Genomic DNA, 22,062 nt, shown 5'->3' on the forward strand with positions numbered 1-22,062 from the left:
TTAGTAATAGTCCATATGGACCCAAGAGAATAGAAACAAAATATAGAGTGCTAACTAATTAATATAGAATTTTTTGCTGTTACAGTGTAGAGGAATCAGTTACAGTGTAGAGAAATCACAGAGATGTCTGCTTTAAGGAAGCAGTCTTCTAAGGCTAAGGAAGTCTCCTAGTCTTGGTGCTTGGAGGGTTTTTTTTGTTTGTTTTTTGTTTTGGATGATTTTGGCTCAGAGCAGAGTAAGTGAGGAGCTCAGAGGACTGGATGTTGAATGCTGAGGTTGGAAGGGTGAAAGTGTGAAAAAGTCCAGGATCAAAGTTTCAAAGCTTGAAGAAATAAGACTGTGCAACAGTGTAAGTGGTGAAACAAGATTGGTTGGATGGATACAGGAAGCCAGAGTGTTAGCTGGCAGACTGGAAGCACATGAATTATTCATAAATATGCTGTTGCCATGTATATAGAAAGAGGCCTCAGCGCTAACTAACACTAACGCTCTGAACAAGCGCACATTACACATTCATATAGTACTTTTATGTCTATGGGGGAAAATGTGCCTTATCTTATCAGCTTCACTTTGCCTTCAGTAAGGAAGTTAACTGTTATTTTTACCTTGTATTGTTTCCAGGGCACAAAAAGAGATGCTATTTAAGTATCTTAGATGTATTTAGCGCACTTAAAATAAGATAAAAAGGTGGCAGAATAATGTTTAAATAGGAGAGATGAGAACAGACAAAAAGAAATGATACAACGCTGGATGATGTAGAGTGCGCGCACTTGAATACAGAAAGGAGTAGAAAGTAAGATTTAGTGACAGAATGGGTGCAGGAGGAGAAAAGAGGAAGAGAGGCCTGAATAATGGATAGCTGGATTGGAGGGACAGTGTGTGGAGGTGGAGAAAAGAATGAATGTCAGCTGGAGAGATGAGATAAGATGGCCCCCAGGTCTGACTGCTGCTCCCCTGAGGACAACTACTACAAGCCGAGAGCTACAACCTGGCTGCGTTTAAGTGTGTATGTGTGCGTTTGTGTTTGTGTGTGTTAACAGTGGCTCCACACAGTTGTCTTGTGTGCTTAACAGATTCTTTTTATCTATCTCAGCAGTGTATGTAATTATCTGACTGGCTGTGTATTGATTGTGACAAAACATCTTTCTCTCTGTCCGTCTCTTAAAAGCTGTGAATATTCATGCAGACATGCCTATGTCCACACACAGGTGTGATTCGCCACGTGGGTGATGCACTGAAAGACCACGCCTCCAAGTCAAGGGGAAAGATATGCACCATTGGTATTGCTCCATGGGGCATCGTAGAAAATCAAGAGGACCTTGTTGGCAAAGATGTAAGTCTGTGATGATAGATAGATAGATAGATAGATAGACAGACAGACAGACAGACAGACAGACAGACAGATAGACAGATAGGTCTTTAGGGTAGATAGGGCTGAGGCTATAAAGTGCTATTGACAGCTTATTCACTGAGATGCTGAGTAAGCCAATAAACACTCCTTCACAGTGAGCTGGACAGCTGGGGAAACCAAATGAGGCCCATGCTGACTCAGTGAAATCTCTGGGAATCAGTGTTACGCTACTGTTAAAATTTCATCATCAAAATGTCCCGCTCTCTGTCCCTCTGAATAAGTCAGCCAGAACCAATTAATGTTGGTGACTGAAATGAGCTGATTAAGTGTCGAGGTTCTTTTTTCATGCGTGATTGGTTTTAGCTGTATATATAGGCTATATATATACGACCAGATGAGTTTACCTCAAAGTGTCAGACAGTGTTGCGGTATTATATATATCTGAGAAACTTTGGAGAAACTGAAAGTTTAATTTCAGCAGCAGTACAATGAAAGTTATGTTAATAATTATTGGATACATGGCAACTCCAAATCCAAAAAATGATTAGAGCTGCAGTGCAGATGGTCCCTGTCACAGCCGTCACAGGGCAAAAGGCTAAGTATACTAATGAGGGGTCACCGTCCACACAACCATAAGTGTGTCTTTGGGACAACACACCCCAGCTGACTAGGACCTTCTTGCTTTAGGCAACAGTTACAACCACTGCACTGTCACTACCAGTATACCAGAGTGATGCTAATTTTTGTAATTACTAAATAAATTATCTACCATTAACTTGACAATATGCTCAGCATCTTGAGTAATCTATTACTCTTGAAAGACTTGCATGAGACAGGTTTTTTACCTGTCTCTGTTCATCCTACTCGTGATTTCACTGCGAGCATTTTCTCTGTGATAGTCTCCCTCTGCTGTAACACTTCCTTCAGTTGCTCCCTCATTCGCAAGGGGTCACAACAGCAGATGGTTCCACATAGTTGATTTGGCAGTTTTTCATGTGCTCTTTCTGACCCAACCTTCCTAGTCTGTCTTAAACTGGGGATCTTTTTTGCATCTGCACCATGGAGCCATTATAGTATCACACTGCTTGTGAAATGCTAATGCCTTTAAAAATCTATGGCCCAGCTTGTAGCATAGGATATCCATCAAGTCTCAAAGCACAACCCAAGCTCACCCCACATGAAATCCTTACGGTTATTTTTCTCATATTTCTTAAAGCTTTGGGCAGCAATGCTCTCTTGAGGCATACATTCAACTTTAGATGCAAAAGCAAAAGTAGTGAAAACCTCTTGAGAACAGGAGCAGGCCGTAATTTTAAATTTGTATTCTAAGAAAGGTGCAGTGTTTGCATAGTTGTTAAATATTGACTTCTTTTGGCCAGGTGGTGCGTCCATACCAGACCATGTCCAACCCGATGAGCAAGTTGACGGTTCTTAACAGTCTCCACTCCCACTTCATCCTGGCGGACAACGGCACCACAGGAAAGTATGGTGCTGAGGTCAAATTGCGACGTCAGCTCGAGAAACATATCTCCCTGCAGAAGATCAACACACGTGAGTGAAATTTATCGCATCTTTCAGTCTGAGCCAAGCTGACCTATTTACCCGACATTAGTGTTTTTAAATATTGTGATAACGGCATCATGAAACTGTAATCCTCGCTTTATCAGCGACACCTCCGTGGGTTAATTGGGTTCACTCTAGTTTGTAGACTAAAATTATCGTTACCTGCTTTATAGTGAGCACATGCTGTCAGAAGGTGTATTTTTAGCCAGGTAGATATAACTTCATAAGCCTTTGAAAGTGTCCCTCCCTTCAGGGGTGGGTTATTTTTTTTCTTTCAAAGCTTCTTGACAGCTCCGATGAACTCTTTCCTCAAATAAATCTGCTTGATAATCTGTGAGTGTTTTTTCTTTTGCTCTTTGGTGCCTACAGCTACCAAGCCAGTTGGCAAACACAGGCACAGTGGCAAGCACAGAACTACAACATATGTAGACATACAGTATACATGACTATAAATACATGTATATACAGTAATGTATCCTTATACTACCACTGGGGGAAGAAAAAAGCTTGATCACACTGTTTTCGGTTGTTTACTTACCTTTCTTTGTACTGAATAGTGCACGATGCACATGTTAAGCTGCTGGCTTTGCTGTACAGAAAACAGTTTCTTTTTATATATTTTTTCAGATAAATCAAATTGCATTAACACAAAAATCCTAATTTCACTGTATTCTTTATTTTTGTGAAGCTCGAATTAGTTGCACCAAAAGCGTCCTGTGCTCACAAAGGGTAGCAAGTACAAATACTTGTTCATGTGCCCAAAAACATAAGCTTTAATTTTTTTTTCAGTGTATTTTTGAGTCGGCATATTTGCCTTTGTGCGGCGTGTTCATCCGGCACTGAGTCCTTGTCGCATTGCATTTCTCTGTTTTTAATTTTCACATTATACCTTAGCTAGAAACTGAATGGATTTACATGAATACAAAACACATTTCTCTGTCTTTTTCTATCTCACCCTCCTCTTCTCACGCTCTGTCATACACAGACACAAGCAAAGCAAAATCACACATAAACCTCTGTGATACCCTTTATAAATATTTCTCAATAGCCTCTTTCAGTATTGTTTTGATTGAGCCAGGAGCAAACCTAAGTCAGATAAATGTTGTTTGCAACCGGGATTTATTTGCTATTACCTTCTTTTGCTGTCAGGGTAAAACCATTTTGAAATAATTTCCTCGGGGTTCGGTTGACATGAATGCACGCACTTTAACACTAGTGCTTTTTGTAAAACTCAGGAAGTGGGTGCGTTGCCACAGAGTCGAGTGCCGTGATTCAGATCTTCTCTTTGTCAGCACCAGTTTTATCCGCTGTCAGATGCCTCATTGATGTTTGCTGATAGCGAGCTTGCAAGGAGATGTTAAATGTCATTTTCATTCTTAGAAGAAGTGTTAACACTACCACATCCCTCCTAATCCTCTAACTTCAAGGATTTTAGAAATATTCCTGGTGTTAAAGGGACAAAGCGGTGTACGTTCATCATCCAGCCATGTGACCTATGGACTTCCCTTTGTCATCCTATGCCTGGATTAATACAAAAGGGGCTGGGAAGGCAAAGGGACGGCCAGTTGTCATGCAAGCATCTAATGTACCACCGCTGATTTAAATCCTTTCTGCAGCTGTTAGCTGTATTTCCAAGATGAGTACTAATATTTAGTGACCAGTGACCTGCTGACTACCCATATCACAGAGCCATAACCCACAGACTATCTCTGAAAATAATCTGCGCTGCCTGAGGTTGCACTGATAGCCACCTTCACCTTCAGCTGAAGTTAAACCTGCCACTCATCCTGGCAACTTGCCTGTTGAGGTGAAGTTCTCTATCAAAGGGAATCCACCGCCTTAATCAAAATCACATGAAAACCTATACTTCTATAGTGACTTGGTACTTTTATCTTTGACTGTCAAAGTGAGCTCTTATTAAGTCTTATGCATACACACACACACACACACATATGCATATATACATATACATATATAAAAAGATAATAACTGTATAGTGCTGCGAACAGTATTTACCTCCTTCTTCATTTCTTAATTCTTTGCAGTAAATTATTTCATTTACTGTGGGGAAAAAAGCTATCCAAATCAATCTGACCCAATTTGAAAAAGTAATTGCCCCTGGGCAAAAATGGCATCCCTGAGAGAGTTGCAAGGAGAAAACCCAAAATTCCTCACAGTGATGTGAAAGGCTCATTGCCAGTTATCACAAACACTTGATTGCAGTTCTTCCTGCCGATGGTGGCACAACCAGTTAGCAGGTTTAGCCAGGTACATTTGGATTGCTTTCTCACTTAATAGATGAAATCATCTTTTAAAAACTGAATTTTGAATTTACTCTAATATTAATAGTATGTCAATTTTTTTGCTGATCTGAAACATTTAAATGTGCCAAATATGTGAAAAACAAAGAAAGGAGGCAAATACTTATTCTTGGCACGGAAGCTTTTCAATGTCCAGTTCGGGAAATTCAGGAAGTCCAAGCAATTACCCTTCTGGTAATAGCAAGTTGTTTAATGTTTCAGAATTGCTTAAAAAAAAATGATTAAAAAAAGAAATTAAGGAAAGTGAAAAATGAATACTGAATATATTCAATCCTCTTAACATGAGAAAGTCCAGAAACAAATCCACTCAGTTATAGAGTGAAGAGTTATATTATACTGAATCGTGTTTGTATGCATGTGTATCTTGATGTGTGTGGGCATTTACCTCTTTATTCACCAGTGTCAGGCTTGCGGACAAAGGCCATTTCTTGACTTGATCACCTGTCCATAGTCACTGGATGACTGCACCAATTTTCCTCACAGCAGGTACCCCTGTGGGATCCACGTGTGCCCTGAGGTGTTGTCAAAGAAAGAAAGATAAAAAAAAAAAGTGAAGGGGAGAAAACAGCAGTTAAGTTTAAATGGCTGTGCCTGTGGGTTTTAGACCACATGTAACCACCAGATCTCTCTTTTTCCCCAACATAGTCCCAAACATTGCACACAACACAAGATGAAAGAAGTGTGGTGGATAGATATGCGTAATCTTCCCCTGTGGTGTTTTTGTGATGTCTGGGCAATCCTGTAGCTAATCCTACTGCACCTGTGTGCGAATATCCATGAAACAGCTATAACCATGTGACTGCCAGAAATGCTGTAGCAATCAAATTGGCTCCACAATATTCTAACATTTTGTTTAAATTATGGGAATCAGTGCTTTACAACAAATCTATGGGTGTTTTTGTCTGGTTACCCTCTTACAAAAAGGTTATATTCTAAAACAGGTCAATTCCTGTTGCCGTAAGAGCACATTTGAGTCAAAAACTGCAGGACCAGTAGCACATGTCAAAAATCATTGTGCAGGTGCTCCTCCTCTTAACAACCACTTTTGGTAACACAACTAGTGTTTTTCCTTTGCTTAATTTTTTTTGCTGAATATTTGATGTTGTAAAGGTTGGAATGCAGACAAAAATCTAAAAGCGGTATCTCTGGCTGTGTGTAAACAAAATAAAAGTCCTAAGACACGAAACATGGCTTCAAAGGCTGTAAATATGGTGGTTGGAGCCAGCACATTAAAACGCTAAGGCACTAGAGTGACACTAGAGTGTCAAACTCGTGTTATGTCATGGATGATGTAGCCCAATTTGATCTCAAGGCTAGGGCAGAAAAACCATTGTACTGTAAGGACGCACAAGTACAATCAGAGAGCACTAGAGTCAATGCTGAGTACTACTGTATCAATGGGCTTCTCATTAGTTAGCTAGCTAGATGAGGATGGAGCTCAGGCAACATAGGATATTTCCCATGTGAACAGAGGTACAGATTACCCAGTGAACGTTGAAAAAAAAGAACTTTATATATATATACTCTCTCAGTTGCTCTTACACTGGAGCATTTCTTTCTCCTGCTTTTCATTCCCAAGTAGACAATGTCAAACTGTAAGATGAGGAAATCAATAAAATGATTGGCACCATTCAACACTGTTGATTCACCGCTGCACAGCTCTTTTGATGTGTCTGTGGCCTTGGCTGTAATGCTTTTTAATCACTGCCTCACAGACAGAAGTGCAGAACGAGCCCGAGAGGAGAGTGGGAAAATTAATACAGAGAAAAAGGATTAAGGGCAGGGAGAGAAGGAAGAAAACTAAATAAAGTGCAAAGGGGGTAAGAAACAGCCGAGGATGCAGGCAGTGAGGCAAGGTGTTATCTGTGTTTGCTTTGATGAAAAATTGGGATGTAAAAGGAGGAAAAACGTGGCGTGATAAAATATCAAAACAGGCCTCATCCATTAATATAGAGAAAAATAAGAGAGCCCTTCATCTATTTTGCTGCATTCGTTACGTGACAATTTAAAACTGAATCCACACACCAGGAAAAAAGTTATTAATTTGTGCAAGTTTAGATGCGGTCAGAGACAATGAACGACTGGCCTCGAACGTGCCCTCTTGCTTTTCACCTAAATTACTTGGTGTATTGAAACAGATGCATTCATGTAGATACTGTGTTAACCTTCACCTGCCCTCCTATTACAGTGATTTAATTAATCACAGCACACGTAAAAGAAATAGTTGGGGTAATTGAATTCAGAAGCCATAAGGCTTTGCATTGCAGATTAGCCTTGACACTGTGACCTCCATCAGCAAATATTGAAGAAATTGTAGTTACACTGTGGCACATGGGAAGTCAACGAGTTTGTACTGTTCTGTGTTCACTGTAAATGCCTGGACAAACTCTTTCAGAATATGATCCTTTTTAATGCCAAGTGTGCATATGGGCATCTAGAATATGAATTGGAAATGATACCATTTACAGATTGTAATAGATCAAATAAAGCAAATATCAAATACAAATGTTTAAATTTATTTTAAATGTTAAGAATTCAATCATTAATTCTCTTTCACAGCCTCTCTGGTCGGTGGTCAGTGAATTGGCACGGTGTGTGTGGATCAATAGATAATCTATTTTCAGGCAATATGAGTAAAAACTGACCAGAGACATTGTGGGGACAATTGAAGTCACTACGGGTAAGGTGTGTTCATGCATGAATGCATACACAAAACATGTCAAAAATGATAACCAAGAACTGCCAGAGTGTCCAACCCTGTGGTGGAGAGATAACAGAGTCAGTAGTGGGTAGGATACAAAACTTGCTCCAGGTATAGTTCCAGGTTGAGGATGTGCATGGATGACGACATGTTATGTGGTGTGGAAAGAATTTGACTGCACAATCAGTAGTGTGAAATGTAGTAAATGTCTTTTGGAACAGTAGGTGGGTTAAAAACAGTGGTGGCACAGTCAGAAATGTCAGAGTGGACGGGTTACGAACCTACGGAGCCCCTCTGATGACATGGTCCAAAAAATAAATAAATTGTGGCCACAAAATACTACTTCGTGGGCACGAAATGGGTATAACGTGCCCACAAAATACTTATTTGTGGCCACGAAACACTTGACTGATAACCGTGAACCTTCCCAGACCCTTGCAGTTGGTTGACAATAAAATCTATCCCGGTGTCCTGGTCGTACTTACATCTGTAAAGCAACTGGGCTCTCAATAATAATAATTGCTATATAACTTTTGCACTGTCCACTTCCTGCTGTGACAAAACAAATTTCCCACGTGTTGGACTAATAAAGGTTATCTTATCTTATCTTATCTTAATATCCTGTTTAAATGTCTCTCCGTAATAATGGTTCCTTGCATTGCCAGGCTTTTCAAAATGCATTTGTAGCTCATTCCCAACCTAAAATAAATAGTATTTCGTGGCCACAAATAAGTATTTCGTGGGCACATTATACTATTTTGAGGGCACGAAGTAGTATTTTGTGGCCACAATTTATTTATTTTTTGGACCATGTCATCAGAGGGGCTCCGTACGAACCAGACTAATTCAGACAAAAAGCAAATTTTATTCATTTTTCCTCTGCATCTTTTCCCATTTACATTAAATATACAGATATCTGAATTTACTATAAAAAGTATAAACATCCCACATCACTGGGCACAGTTTTTTTTCTTGCATACCTCACTTGAGAAGCCAAAGAAGTTAAAAAAAAACAAGTTGAATAAAGGTTGGTGAAACAGAATCAATCAACTCTTTTTTATTTTTCTCAAAAAATAAATACGTTTTCTTAACGGCCGACTGAATTTGTCATATAGTGTGAAGTGGAATATATCCTGGACTGTTCAGCTAAAACAGTTATTTAAACCTAAACAGTCAATTTAGAGTACTCAATTACAGCTACAGTAAGTCAGGTATTATTTTTTAGGTTATTTATCAGAAAAAAAAAAAAATGTTGGACAAATGATTGGTTGAGCAACATTTGCTAATATTAGCTAGTAAGCTAATATTATATTACATTTTCACTCTGATAAACAGTTTCATTACATGTTCACATCATATGAGCATGTCCGAGTCATGTGCTACCTGCAAAGTGTCCAACAATGTTAGACAGACTTCAAAAAAACTAACGTTGACTAACAGCTACAAAAGCAGCAGCTAACGGAGCAGACGCTAACAGCAGACAAAACAGCAGTGCATACCAGCAAAAAGGTTCAACATATCATCAACAACTCACCTCAGTATCACTGTCATCTGACAGAAAGGAGATTCACTGACTCATCTTATCATGTTTCTTTCACAAAGTTTTTTAGCCTCCTTCAAAGTAAAGAGACATGAAAAAGATAAACTGACAGCTGCGCAAAACAGCGAACTCACAGCCTAGACTCACTACAGAAAAATGGTAGCCAGAGTTGTTTGTCTCACCATAGTTTTGATCATGCACTTAAATTGGGACAGGTAAAAAAAAACAGATCTCACTTGACTGCAATTCACTGGCTGTTGAGAATTTACACACTGTAACTTTAAGCTACCCAGACAGAGCCCACACATGCACAGGGAGAACATGCACACATGCATGGCAGTGCAGTGGTTAGTACTGTACTACTGCTGGTTAACACTTATTTTTCCAGTGAAAAATCTCATTCAATTAATTTCACTCCATATTTTTCCCCTCGTTGTCCACATCCACAGACGTGGGGCCTGCCTCACAGTTTAGGAACTGTTGCTTCAGTGAAACAGGGAGAACAACATCTAATTTCATTTGAGTCATTTCAGCTGTCATTCTCATGGGGTACAGACTCTGTAAGTGGCTATTTATAAAGAATGCTTCCTGACATAGACACACTCAGAAGGGCGACACATACATATTCATCTTGTAGAGACAGAAGAATTTACGCCATTTAAGCATCTGTCTTAAATGCCTGAGGTGATTTTATCCAGTTCAAATCAAGTTCCTCGGGGGCAAAATGCAAAATATTCTTCAGGAATATAATCAGCACTTAAAGAAATGAGGCTTGAATTTATAATGGACCGAGCTGTAGATGTTTAGGTACAAATCAACACACAGATCAACCCCAATTACCGTGTTTTCTGGTCAGTGAAAACTCATTTTTAGCTGAGTGCTGGGGTAAAACTCACTCTGGCTCATTAATTCTAATATTTCTAATAAAAATAAAAAGATGGAGCAGACATCTGAGCTGCTTCAAGAAGGTTAAAGACTAAATATTTGAGATTTTGAGAGAAGCTTTGACCTTTTAGCATACCATCTGACATTTTGTTCTATAGCTTGTCAAGTTAGGTTCTCATATCTGTTTCGGATGTTTAAGTGTGTCAGTGTGTGTTGAAGGTATTTACTTTTTTTTTTTTTTTGGTTTCTTTTATTGGTGTAGGGTGGTGGTGTGAGGTGAGAAGACAAGGGCCCACATACTGTAGCACACCTCCTCCAGTCATGCTGATGCTAATTTGACACATACAAGGACAAACTCGCAAACGCCAACGCACACGCAGACACACACGCGGCGGATGAGTCATTGCTGGATCCTTAATTAGGACCATTTAAGCATGTTATGTGTATCTTGCTTACACGCTGCTCTTTACCTCGCTAATTCTCTCAGTTCCTCATTACTTCCTCGTCATCCAGACTGGATATATATTTAGAAAATTACAGCGTTGGACTCGCTCCCCCCTTTTTTTTGGCTACTTCTACTTTTTTCACACTCTTTCAGAGTAGTCCCGCTCTTGAAAAGTAAGGTGTGGGCAGTGGATTAAAATTATATTTGAGAGACATGGGAGCCAAAGAGAGACTGGGGATTTTTACACTTTGTTATCTGATATTAGCGTGTGTGTGAAGTGTGTATGGATACAGTCACTACTTTGAAACAGACAGTACAAAGGGGGAATATATTATGTGTATATCTATATTATATGATATATATAAATAGGATTGAATAACTTCACTGTTTAACTATCGTCAACAAAGTCCAATTAAAAAAAACAAAAGCTTGTAATATTGTTGATATAAAACTTGCTACAGTTACAGAACTGAGCAACAGACGGCTAAAAAGACATGAGCCTCAGTTTCTGCTGCAACATCTGGGTGGATCCATCTGGATCCATCAACAGTTCAGGCTGAGTATTCAGACACTGCAGATCTACTGGGATTTTCCCACACATCCATCTCTGGAGTTCAAAATCTCCAGCTCTCTGTATATAGCAACAATAACCCAGATAACAATTTGTTACAATCAAGGTGTGCATAAAAGTCGAACCTCGAAGCAGTTGGCACACAGTCAGCTAAGAACAGGAAACTGAGGTTACAATTGATACAGGCTTACCAAAACTGAACAATAGACGATTAGAAAAACATTGCTTGGTCTGAATAGATAATAGATATGATTAGTAGGGTCAGAATTTGCCATTAACAACACAAAAACAGGGATTTATCCTGCTTTGTTTTATTAGTGGTTCATGCTCGTGGTGGTGTAATGATGTAGGGGATATTTTCTTGGCCATTTCTTGACCCTTATCATTTAAACACCACATCTTACCTGGATATTGTTCCTTTATGAGGCTTTATGTGTACCCATCTTCAGATAGCTGCTTCCACCAGGATAATGCAGCATGTCATAAAACTCAAATCATGTCGATCTGGTTTTGTGAACATGACAGCAAGTTCACTCTACTCAAATGGCATCCACAATCACCAGATCTCAATCTGATAGAGAACCTTTGGGATGTGGTGAAACGGGAGAGTCACGTCATGGATGTGCAGCTGACAAGTCTGCAGCATGTCAGTATGGACCAAAATGTCAGATGTGTGTCTCCTGCTCCTTGTCAGATCTATGCCACAAAGAGTTAAAGCAGTTCTGAAGGAAACAAACAGTAGTTTCTGTCAAGATGTTATGTGGTTTTTTAGGGTCCCACTTCAATTTTAGGATAGTTTACTGCATTTAAGGATTCAGGGAATTCCCATCATTTAAACATAGACACAAAAACCTAAGCCTAGATATAAGTCACTTTCTAAAATTCAGCAACAGTGCTACATGTTGCCAACACCTCCACATTTGTCTCTGTACCTGGATCGTGCATGCAGCATCAAAGGACTCCACAATCTACATTTGTCTCACCCCAGCAGCACTTGTCCCTCTCCTCCTCCTTCAGTTCACCTCATCATAAACTCATCAACATATTCGGTTAGTGGCCTTTTCACATGTGTCACATGCCACATCTTGGCTTTTTGTGGAGCTGAAATAACTCCACACATGACTCCGCTGATGATCATCAACTGAGTGAGAGAGCACACAAGATGCATTTATGCAGCCGTATTTAACAATCAAAGGATTGCATTTAAAAAGTACAAACACTGTATCTCGGCAGAGCATTAGCATTTCTAAATTTAAGGATTCAATTTCAACCACATTAATATAGATGATATCCACAGACAGAGAAATATTATAGAAAAACAACGAGGTAATGTCAATACTGCTTTTCACTGACATTAGAAACAGCCTCTCTGGCAACATGCTTTAAAGCAGGGGTGGGGAACTCCAGGCCTCAAGGGCCGGTGTCCTGCAGGTTTTAGATATCACTCTGGGTCAACACACCTGACTCAAATGACTCGTTCATTACCCGGCCTCTGGAGAACTTCATGACAGATTGAGGAGGTAATTTAGCCATTTAAATCAGCTGTGTTGGCTCATGGGCACATCTAAAACCTGCAGGACACTGGCTCTTGAGGCCTGGAGTTCCCTCACCCCAGCTTTAAAGACGCTCTGAATAGATGTGTTTTACAAACCAATTTTGTTTTTGTTTTTTATAACAAAGTTTTTTTTCACAAGCTAATAGATGGTTGTCAGATTATGTTATCACTGACTTTTTATGCCTTTATTCAAAGTCCATGTCAAACATTAAGTGAGGTCGCATACCTACAGTGTTTTGCGTTATCAGAATCAAACGTTGTATCTAGGCTGCATCCACATGTACACAGGTATTTTTGATAAATGTAGCTTTTTTTTACGTGCTTTGGATTTTGGCCCACACATAAACAATGTTTTGGAACACTGCAAACTGAGGTTTTGAAAAATTGTTGCCAGGGTAAAGATTTTCAAAAAATCTGCGCTATTCATCACCACTTGTTGTTTTGACATGTTCTTGACAGAGCTTGAGCTCATTCTTTGCGTTTTCATTTGTGCAAATGTTTTTCAAAATAAATTAGGAAAAATCTGTGTTTTAAAACCTACTTAGAACACTTGTAAAAATGCAGCACATAATATGTTCAATTTTAATGCATTTTCTGCATTAACTCAGGGACAAAAGATTGGATACATGTGAAAATTTCAAACTACATTTGTAACTTTTTTTTTTTGTTGTTTTTTCACAAGTTGTGTTCAAATTCAGAGAAAATGTGTGACACATGAACCAACACATTTTTTAACACATCATTTCTAAGAGTATAGTCTTAGAGGAAACACGTGCTGTTTTGTTCCATTTGATAACCTAAAGACTGTGTAGTAAGCAAATTTTTTTAAAATTAAACAATATCTATGTGATTCTGGAAATATCATGGAAGGTCCCACCCAGAACTGACACAGATGAGCTTAAGAGGAAGATGGATTTGGCCATCAGAGCCAATCAAAACCAAGCCGCTGAACAGAAAATGGGATTAAATCTCAGCAACTGTTCCAGGTACTTAAACGAGATTTCCTTCCTACTGACTCTATTTGAAATGTGCTGCTATGATATCAGTCATGGGTTACTGACAAGCAGACAAGATTGATGTCACTGAGAAAATGAGAGACCCATGGTCAGTCATAAGGTAGGGTCACTCCAGACCGTGTTCTGCTTTATCATTCTTTTTTACTTTAACCAGGGCCACAATTTACAGAAAGCACATCATGGATCATCAGCACATCACAATTTACCCTCTTCATTTTAACAATATGTGAAGAATACAGTTTTCCACAACGACTTATTTTGAGAGGACAAACCCAGTACAAAAAGACTGTTAATTTATTTTAAATTTAAAAAAAAAAAAAAAAGAAAGTAGGAAAAAAAAAGAAAAGAAATACTGTAAATCAGAGGCCAAAAGTCATCCTAAAATGTTACATCAACTTTAGGCTAGTTAGCCAAAAGAGAATTTGTGGCTTGTCTGTCTTTGTGACTCTATTTGTGTGAGTGGTTGTGTGTGGTTGTGTGCACACAGGCAGAATTTCCTCCTACCAATTAGCCATGACACAGCTGTGCTTTTCCCTCCTCATCTGCTCCTTGGTGGGTTTCAGTTGAACAATAATGTACTTTAGATGGTGCAGCGTTGCCTCCAAAGCTCAGCAGTCATCAATATCAATGCATGATCTGACACTTGCATGCACACCACACACACACACACACACACACACACACACACACACCAACAACAACAACAACAACAACAACAACAGAAATTGGCATTAAAAAAATGGAAGAATCAAATGTAACAAGGAAGCCATTAGTCTGCTCCTCTCTCTGCTCTATTGATGTATGGTCATGAGATTTGTTGTGGCACAGTGACGTTGTACCTCTTTGAAGTAGGCAAGGACCCGAAAATATTCTCTTTATGTAACTGTCCCTGTTGTAAGGCCACACAAGGCTGTGTGAGGCAAAGCGTGATGGTGGGTCGACATCTGACTATGCACTTGCTCTTGTGTTTGCGAGAGTGTGTGCATGCCCCATGTTCGCATGCATTTGTATGTGCCTGTCTGCCTGCTTGTTTGAGAGACAGACCATGCTCTTTCCTCCGTGAATTATGCAGAGCAGGGTGAGGATGCTGGACGGGCAGCATCAGGCAGTTACACAGCTTTTGAATTAGACGGGTCTAAACAGCCGCCATAAAACACAACCGCACGGAGCAGAACGGGAGGGAGAGGATAAGACTGGAGTGGCAACTGAAAGAACTTTAGGAGGAGAGGAAGGGGGCTTGGGACGTAGATTGGACTTAGACCACTAAAAGGGGAAAGAATATAAGGGAGTAAGAGAGAATGAGACTCTGGGGTTTATAGGGTTTTATAGTGGTTTAAGGGGGGATGTTTTGTGGTCGACTATGAAATGGGGAGGAAATCATAAGCATTAAAGAGAGGAACAGACAAAAGTAGTAAATTTGTCTGAGACTTTTGTGATATAACTTTGAAATTTAAAAATTTAACTGCAGTTTTTACAGTGTTCTCCCATATGTCTCAGTGCATATAGAAAACACACCTGCAAATTATGAAATATTACCCTGAAAAGCCATGATTAAGAGACAAAGATCTCTGTTGTGAGAACAGAGATCACTGAAACACTTCCTCTGTTTCTCTTTCTCTCTCTCTCTCTCTCTCTCTCTCTCACACTCACACTCACACACACACACACACACACACACACACACACACACAGCACCTGTCTTTCTCGCTCTCTCTCTCTCTCTATGTGTGACAAGGAACACAAAGCACTAAGTGGGATGGATATTTTTGGTTCAGCTGCTTTTTTGACAACTTCTCTCCCATGATTAGAAAGTGACATGAAAATAGTCATGTGGCATCACAAGTATTAAATTTAGAACAGTTTTTCCAATTATAGATCCAGGTTTACACAAGTAGTGAAACTTATTTATTTTTATATTTTTCCTCTGTTCAATACCCATCTTCTTTCCCTCTTTACTTTTTTGTCCTTTTTGAGGGCCGAGCAGTGCATCAGAGGCAACCATTTCTACCTTTTCTCATCTTCTTCTTCCTCTTTTGTGTTGTTCTGCCGGAGTATCTGTATTGTAGAGAAGTTTAGAAAATTGATTTTTATATAGTTCCCCGATTCCTTTCAATAACTTTCATTTCTGGACCGCGAGTGCTCGAGTATCAGGTCAAATATGGAGGTGTGTTACTGCACAGAGGTGAGACTGTGAAAATGAGGAACTGTCGGGGGCTTTTCATCCAGCTAAAGGTCAAAGCATAATATGGTGTGAATGTCGGCCATATTGATTTTTCATAAAGAATTTAACTGAATTCAGTCTTATCAAACTGGGAACACATGATCTTCATACCTAATCACTTAAAGTTATAATATGGATTTGTGTTTTTTTTTTAAAGCTTTTCCCAGCCAAGCTGTCTAAGAAGCAAGGTTATATCCCCAAAAGACATTTGTCCTCTGCCAGTGCCAAACTTGGTAGATCTGTCTAACAGACTCCAAGTGGTTCTTTCAAATGGAGAATCCTCTTCACACACTGAGGTTAATTATGGAGTTCCACAGGGTTCCATGCTGGGACCAGTTCTGATTACAGTTTACATGTTTTCTTTTTCCTCTAGGCATTATCATTAGAAGGCATAGCATACATCCACACTGGTATTCACATGATACCCAGCTTTATCTATCCATGAAGCCAGATAATACACACCGATAGTTAAACTACAGGAATGACAAAAAGACCCTATTTGAGGAAGCACAAAGAAATTGCAGCATGTGTTGGTATTAGCCTTAAAAATAGTTCTGGTACCTGGCAATATTACCAGAGGTTCCAGGGCTGAGTCTTCATTGATATATGAGTCTTTTTTTTCCCTTTAAGCTTGACTCAGTGCAGTCCTTCACACGCTTTTGTTTCTGTCACTTCCACAGTCACATTAACATCACCCTAAAAATTATTTTTTCCATTGTATTTTGTGAGATTTTGTTTTATTCAACTTCCATTGTGTTTTATGTGCTTTTGCAGCTTTTTTTCTATTTCTGGGTGTTTTCTGAAGTTGCAGTGCTTTTGACCTCTCAGGGTCACCGTACAGATTATCATCAGAGCATATCACATGGTTATTAGATTTTGAAACCGTCGAAAAAGGAAACCAAACAGGAAGCGTGATCATATATCAAACATTGTTTTTATGACATTTCATTTGACTACCAAATCAGTGCTTACAGCGCTTTAACTATAATTATACTGTACATATTTAGATGGAGTTTATAGCTAAGCTGAACTGCTTAGCTGCCTATGGCTGCTTGTAGCTATATTTCTGTTTTGTTCTTCTATTCTTTCACTCTTTACCCTCCTGTTTCTCCTGCTGCCACATGTTTTCACGTGCAGGTATCGGTCAGGGTGTGCCAGTGGTGGCACTGATCGTAGAAGGGGGTCCTAATGTGATCTCTATAGTGCTGGAGTACCTCAGGGACACTCCTCCAGTTCCTGTGGTGGTGTGCGACGGCAGCGGCAGAGCCTCTGACATCTTGGCCTTCGGACATAAATACTCAGAGGAGGGAGGGTATGCACTCATGTGTACACATTTTACAGGAGTGGAACAGCAAGCATGAATAGCGTATGAAAAATTGGATGCACTGTAGATGTCAAGGGATTGTTTTAGATCAAAATATCTTTGAATATTTATGTGAGTTTGTATGCAGAAACTTGGGGGAAAAATGAAACTTGCTTTAATAAAACACAAATGTGAGAATTTGCATTTCAACAAAGACTCAAGAGATTTGGTAGCTAAGAGTTCCAGTCAGCCTTGGTTTAACCTTCTGATATAATTTGTCTGTTTTCCTGTCACTCTGGCCCTGTTCTTGATACTCTCATTTCTTTTTCCACACCTTTCTGCCTCTGCAGCATAATTAATGAGTCTCTAAGAGACCAGTTGCTGGTGACCATTCAGAAGACTTTCACCTACAGCCGCTCACAGGCTCAACATCTGTTCATCATTCTCATGGAGTGCATGAAGAAGAAGGAACTGGTGAGTCACTCCTTCTCAAACACTCCTTATGCATTTGCACATATACATTGTCGTAAACACATTGATGCAGAGCTGCAAATGCATATGTGCAGATGGAGGAAATGCAAGCTGATGAGCAAAATATACACGATACATTAAAGCACAGGCAACCTGACACAGTAACACACAACATTCAGATACACTATTAAACAACTTATAACATAGTTATCACTATTCAGCTCTATAAAGATGCCCCAATATGAACAAATATGGATTTGTCTAATGAAATGTTTACATCAGGAAACTGAAGCACTTATTTCTCCATCTTTTATGTATGTAAAACATGTAATGTCAAGTAGATGTAAATGTATTCAGATGACGTTCAGGACCAAATGGCCTTCACCTTGAGAATCTGTGCCCCTTTTAATGCATTCCACGAGAACAAATGTCTTGTGAAGGAATGCAGTCACACACATCCTTTACTCCTGGGAAGGAGTCCCAGTCCCTTTGAGAGAAGTCACATGACGCAAAGGTCTTATTAATGCTGTTAAATACTGTCTGTGGAGTAGGAATGTCTATCTGTGTGTATCTGTATATAATTATGTCTACACATCTACTAATGAAAAGTCATTTGCACTGCTCACTTCTTTTGCAAAAACAGAGAAAATTAGCATAACTTTCTGAAATGTGTTAACAGTGAACATTATTGAATGTTCCTGAAAAACCCAACCTAAATGTTCCTAATTAAAAGAAATGACACCACTGGGCAGCCTATTACATACACTGTTATACCCAAGGACTCTGTAGTGGTCCAACTCAACTGTGCATCTTGTTCCTGAGAACATCACCTTAACTTTAAAAAGTTATGTTAAGCCAAAACGCACAAATAAACCAGAATGTTTTGTTAATAAATTGCACTTTTGAAATGTGTTCAAAAGACTGGATCATAAATGAGGAGGTCAGTAAAGCAAGGCAGCTGGTATAGTGTAGTGTTGTGTTAGTTGTAGTTATATGTTTATGCTCTGTCTAATGTTTTCTGTTTTTTGTTTTTTTTAGTTATATCCAGTAAAAAACATTTTTAAAAAATCTGACATTTTATTCCTCAACATTTATTTCTAAAGCTATTTAAATCTTACTGAAGATGGACAGGTGAGAGTTATTGTTCAAGTAATTTCACTTGAGTTTTGTATTGAAATCAAATATTATACAGTACAGGGCAAAAGGCTTGAGCCACTGCTTATGTCTTTTTTCTTTTCCAGGAAAATGGGAAAATGGTGCAATGATTTATTGAAACATGTGCAAATTGTACGGTATGCAATATAAAATTCTAATGAGATGGAAAATCGATATTTGGTATGAACACCTTTATGCTTTAACACAGTGTATAATGTTATAAAATTGTATGTTATAGAGAGAAACCCATCAATTTCCTGTAAGTAAGCACTTGGTGACACATGACAAGGCAAACATAAATATCCCTATTTACAGTAATTTTATGGTGAATCATTTTAAGCTAACCTTCTACCCACTCACATATATGCAATTGTGGCAAGGCTTGCAGTTTTGCAGGTTTGATAAGACATGCTGCGAGTAAAAGTGTACCACAATGTTACACCCAATCTACACGCACTCCTGCACAACCTTAGACTCACTTTACAGCATAACACTGCAATATATTCACTCTGATACAAAAACACCCAGCAGCAGTACTAAGTCATTTGCTACTTGGTTGCTTTTGCCCCACTTTGGTTTAAACATAGTTCATTAGATGTTTTGTAAGGAAGGGAGTGTTTGCCAGATCAGTGATTTTTGGGACTGCTGGCTGATCGTGGCATTTTGCCTTTTAATTTGTAATCAGTATCATGCACACACACACACTTTTCTTTACTTAAGTAAAATGCTTGAGCTTGAATCCAACACATATTTTGTGATTCAGTCAGTGTAATAATTACATTAAGTCAAAATCTATAGATATAGTACATGCACACACATAGTATACATGTAGCATTTTTGCAAGCAGCTCAGCTTTGGTCATGGCTGTGCAGCGTGTAAGTGGATTGATTACACCCTCAATGGGGTTCCAGTGGCTGACTGATGCTCAAATTAATAGATCCTCTGAACATAGTATACAAAAGCAGAACAATGACATGTGAATCATTCAGCAGGCCCAGATAATCGAACGTAGCCTCTCCCTGAACTCACAAAACTGTTATAAAAAGGGCATCTTTGCAGTGCTGTCATTTCACCAGGTGGTAACCAGATAATTAAAGCTCGAAACCAATCTAATAAAAGAATGAAAGAAAATAAGAGCGCACGAAGAATTCATTTTATTTTCATTTAATTTCACAGAACTTTATTAATCCTGAAAGAAATTCATGCTCAGCTGCTCCCACACACAATAAAACAATCCCTCAATAAAAAAAAAATCATAAAGTGAATATAAAAATAACTGAAAATGTGAATTAAAGGATTTTAAGGTAAAAAAATAAAAAATATATAACCAGAAATAATTAATAATAATAATTTTAATAATTCTAAAAATATATATAAATAAAATAAAATAAGCGAATTGAATGAGGTAAGTAATTTCTATAAACCACACTAAAAAGCCAGCATAAAGAGGTACTTTTTCTTTTTTAAAGACTTCCAGCTGCTCTCAGATCCTCTGGCACACTGGCTTGGGGCAAAAAAAATATGCTAAAAGCTCTCTCGCTGAAGGTTTTTCTTCTGCACTTTGGAACAACTGAAGGACTTGTGCCAGGGGACATTGAGAGTCATACTGCTTCAGACTAAGTATACGAGCCATAAATACTGAAGCAATTCCACAAATTTCTTTAAACCAAGTTAAAGAATTTTAAAATAATACAGAAACTGACAGGCAACCAAAGTAAGATCTTAAAGTGTTCTGTCTTTAAACACTTGACTGCAGAGTTTCTGAATCACCTGCAGTCAAGTTATAACAGCATTTGGGTTTAGCAGAACATTTCAGTCCTGTTTGATATACACACATCCATAAGTTTCTCTGTGGCACTTAAATAGACAATATTTATGAGCTAATAAAAGGAAGATTAGGAAAGAGACCCTACACAAGATCTAAGTTATAGATTTTTGTTTTCTGCTTGTTGGCTTGGGGCAAGTCCAGGAGAATTCAATTTTTTGACTTGTTTCACTCTCTGAACTTAAGAACCTATAAATAAACATTTATTTTGGTTCACTTTTATCCAACTTGAGCTTTAATGAGTTTGATGATATCTGGACAAAAATATATAAAACACAATATGAAATGCAACCAATTGGTCGTGATCAGATGCAGGGGTAATAAACCTTCTGTGTAAACCTGTGTGTGTAACTGATGCATCTTTAGGCTTAATGGAAGAAAAAACTAAACAGAAAGACATAATCATCTTTGGCTTGTAATCTTAACAGTGCGATTCAACATTTATTAAGGACATAAAGGTTTGATTAAAAAAGTCGACTTTTGTATTTCCCTGCAATTTCTGCATCTCTCATAAAAGTGTAGTTTTTGTAGCCCATCTGCCATACAGAAAGTATCAAAGGTGTTTTTTTGGAAAGGAGAGAAATGGATATGGTTATCTCTCTGCTGTCTATTACATTTCTGTTTCTCTTACTGTGATGATTTTACCACCCTCCTAACTTGCCAAACTAATAGGCATCACATGAGCTTCCCCTCCACTCGCGCTCACAGCATGTCTCTGCAGAATGCATTTCAGGCTGCATTTTTCAGCTGCTTTCTTCACGAGTATATGACAGAACAGATGCTTCCTTATTTCTGCCCAGCTGCCTATAAAGACATCGTAATAGTTCACGTTTTACTTGCTGTAACCACTAACCCAAAGTGTATTTTTAGCTCTCTGGGCTTTTCTTCACCATGTGTTTTACAAATACGGTACAATTATTGTGTTGTGTGTTTTGAGCTCTGCCAAACACAACCGATCTGCAGCTCAGTAATATGCCTCCAGCTATACATCCAGCTTTTCCACTAACCTGCTGCTTATGTGATGCTTTGAGTATAGACTGAAAACTCCTAACTTTATTGTACCTTTAATAATGAGTTTTGACACCTCAGTATATATCAATAAAAAGGTGTTTCGACAACCATTAGAAGGGTCCAGGTTT

General features: G+C 38.7%; 1 protein-coding gene across 5 annotated transcripts in view; it reads left to right on the forward strand.

Moving 5' to 3' along the window:
• trpm3 (transient receptor potential cation channel, subfamily M, member 3) overlaps nucleotides 1-22,062 on the forward strand; it is a 142,308-nt gene that overhangs the window by 80,303 nt on the left and 39,943 nt on the right. For all 5 annotated transcript variants that reach the window (XM_087849045.1, XM_087849046.1, XM_087849048.1 and 2 more), the window contains exons 5-8: nucleotides 1,209-1,333; nucleotides 2,731-2,902; nucleotides 17,307-17,481; nucleotides 17,823-17,946. In XM_087849045.1, coding sequence (XP_087705171.1) covers nucleotides 1,209-1,333; nucleotides 2,731-2,902; nucleotides 17,307-17,481; nucleotides 17,823-17,946 — 596 coding nt within the window. The remainder of the gene's footprint in view (nucleotides 1-1,208; nucleotides 1,334-2,730; nucleotides 2,903-17,306; nucleotides 17,482-17,822; nucleotides 17,947-22,062) is intronic.

This window comes from Neolamprologus brichardi, chromosome 12, assembly GCF_056152115.1.
Source record: "Neolamprologus brichardi isolate AB-2024 chromosome 12, ASM5615211v1, whole genome shotgun sequence".
In the NCBI taxonomy this organism is placed as follows: Eukaryota; Metazoa; Chordata; class Actinopteri; order Cichliformes; family Cichlidae; genus Neolamprologus; species Neolamprologus brichardi.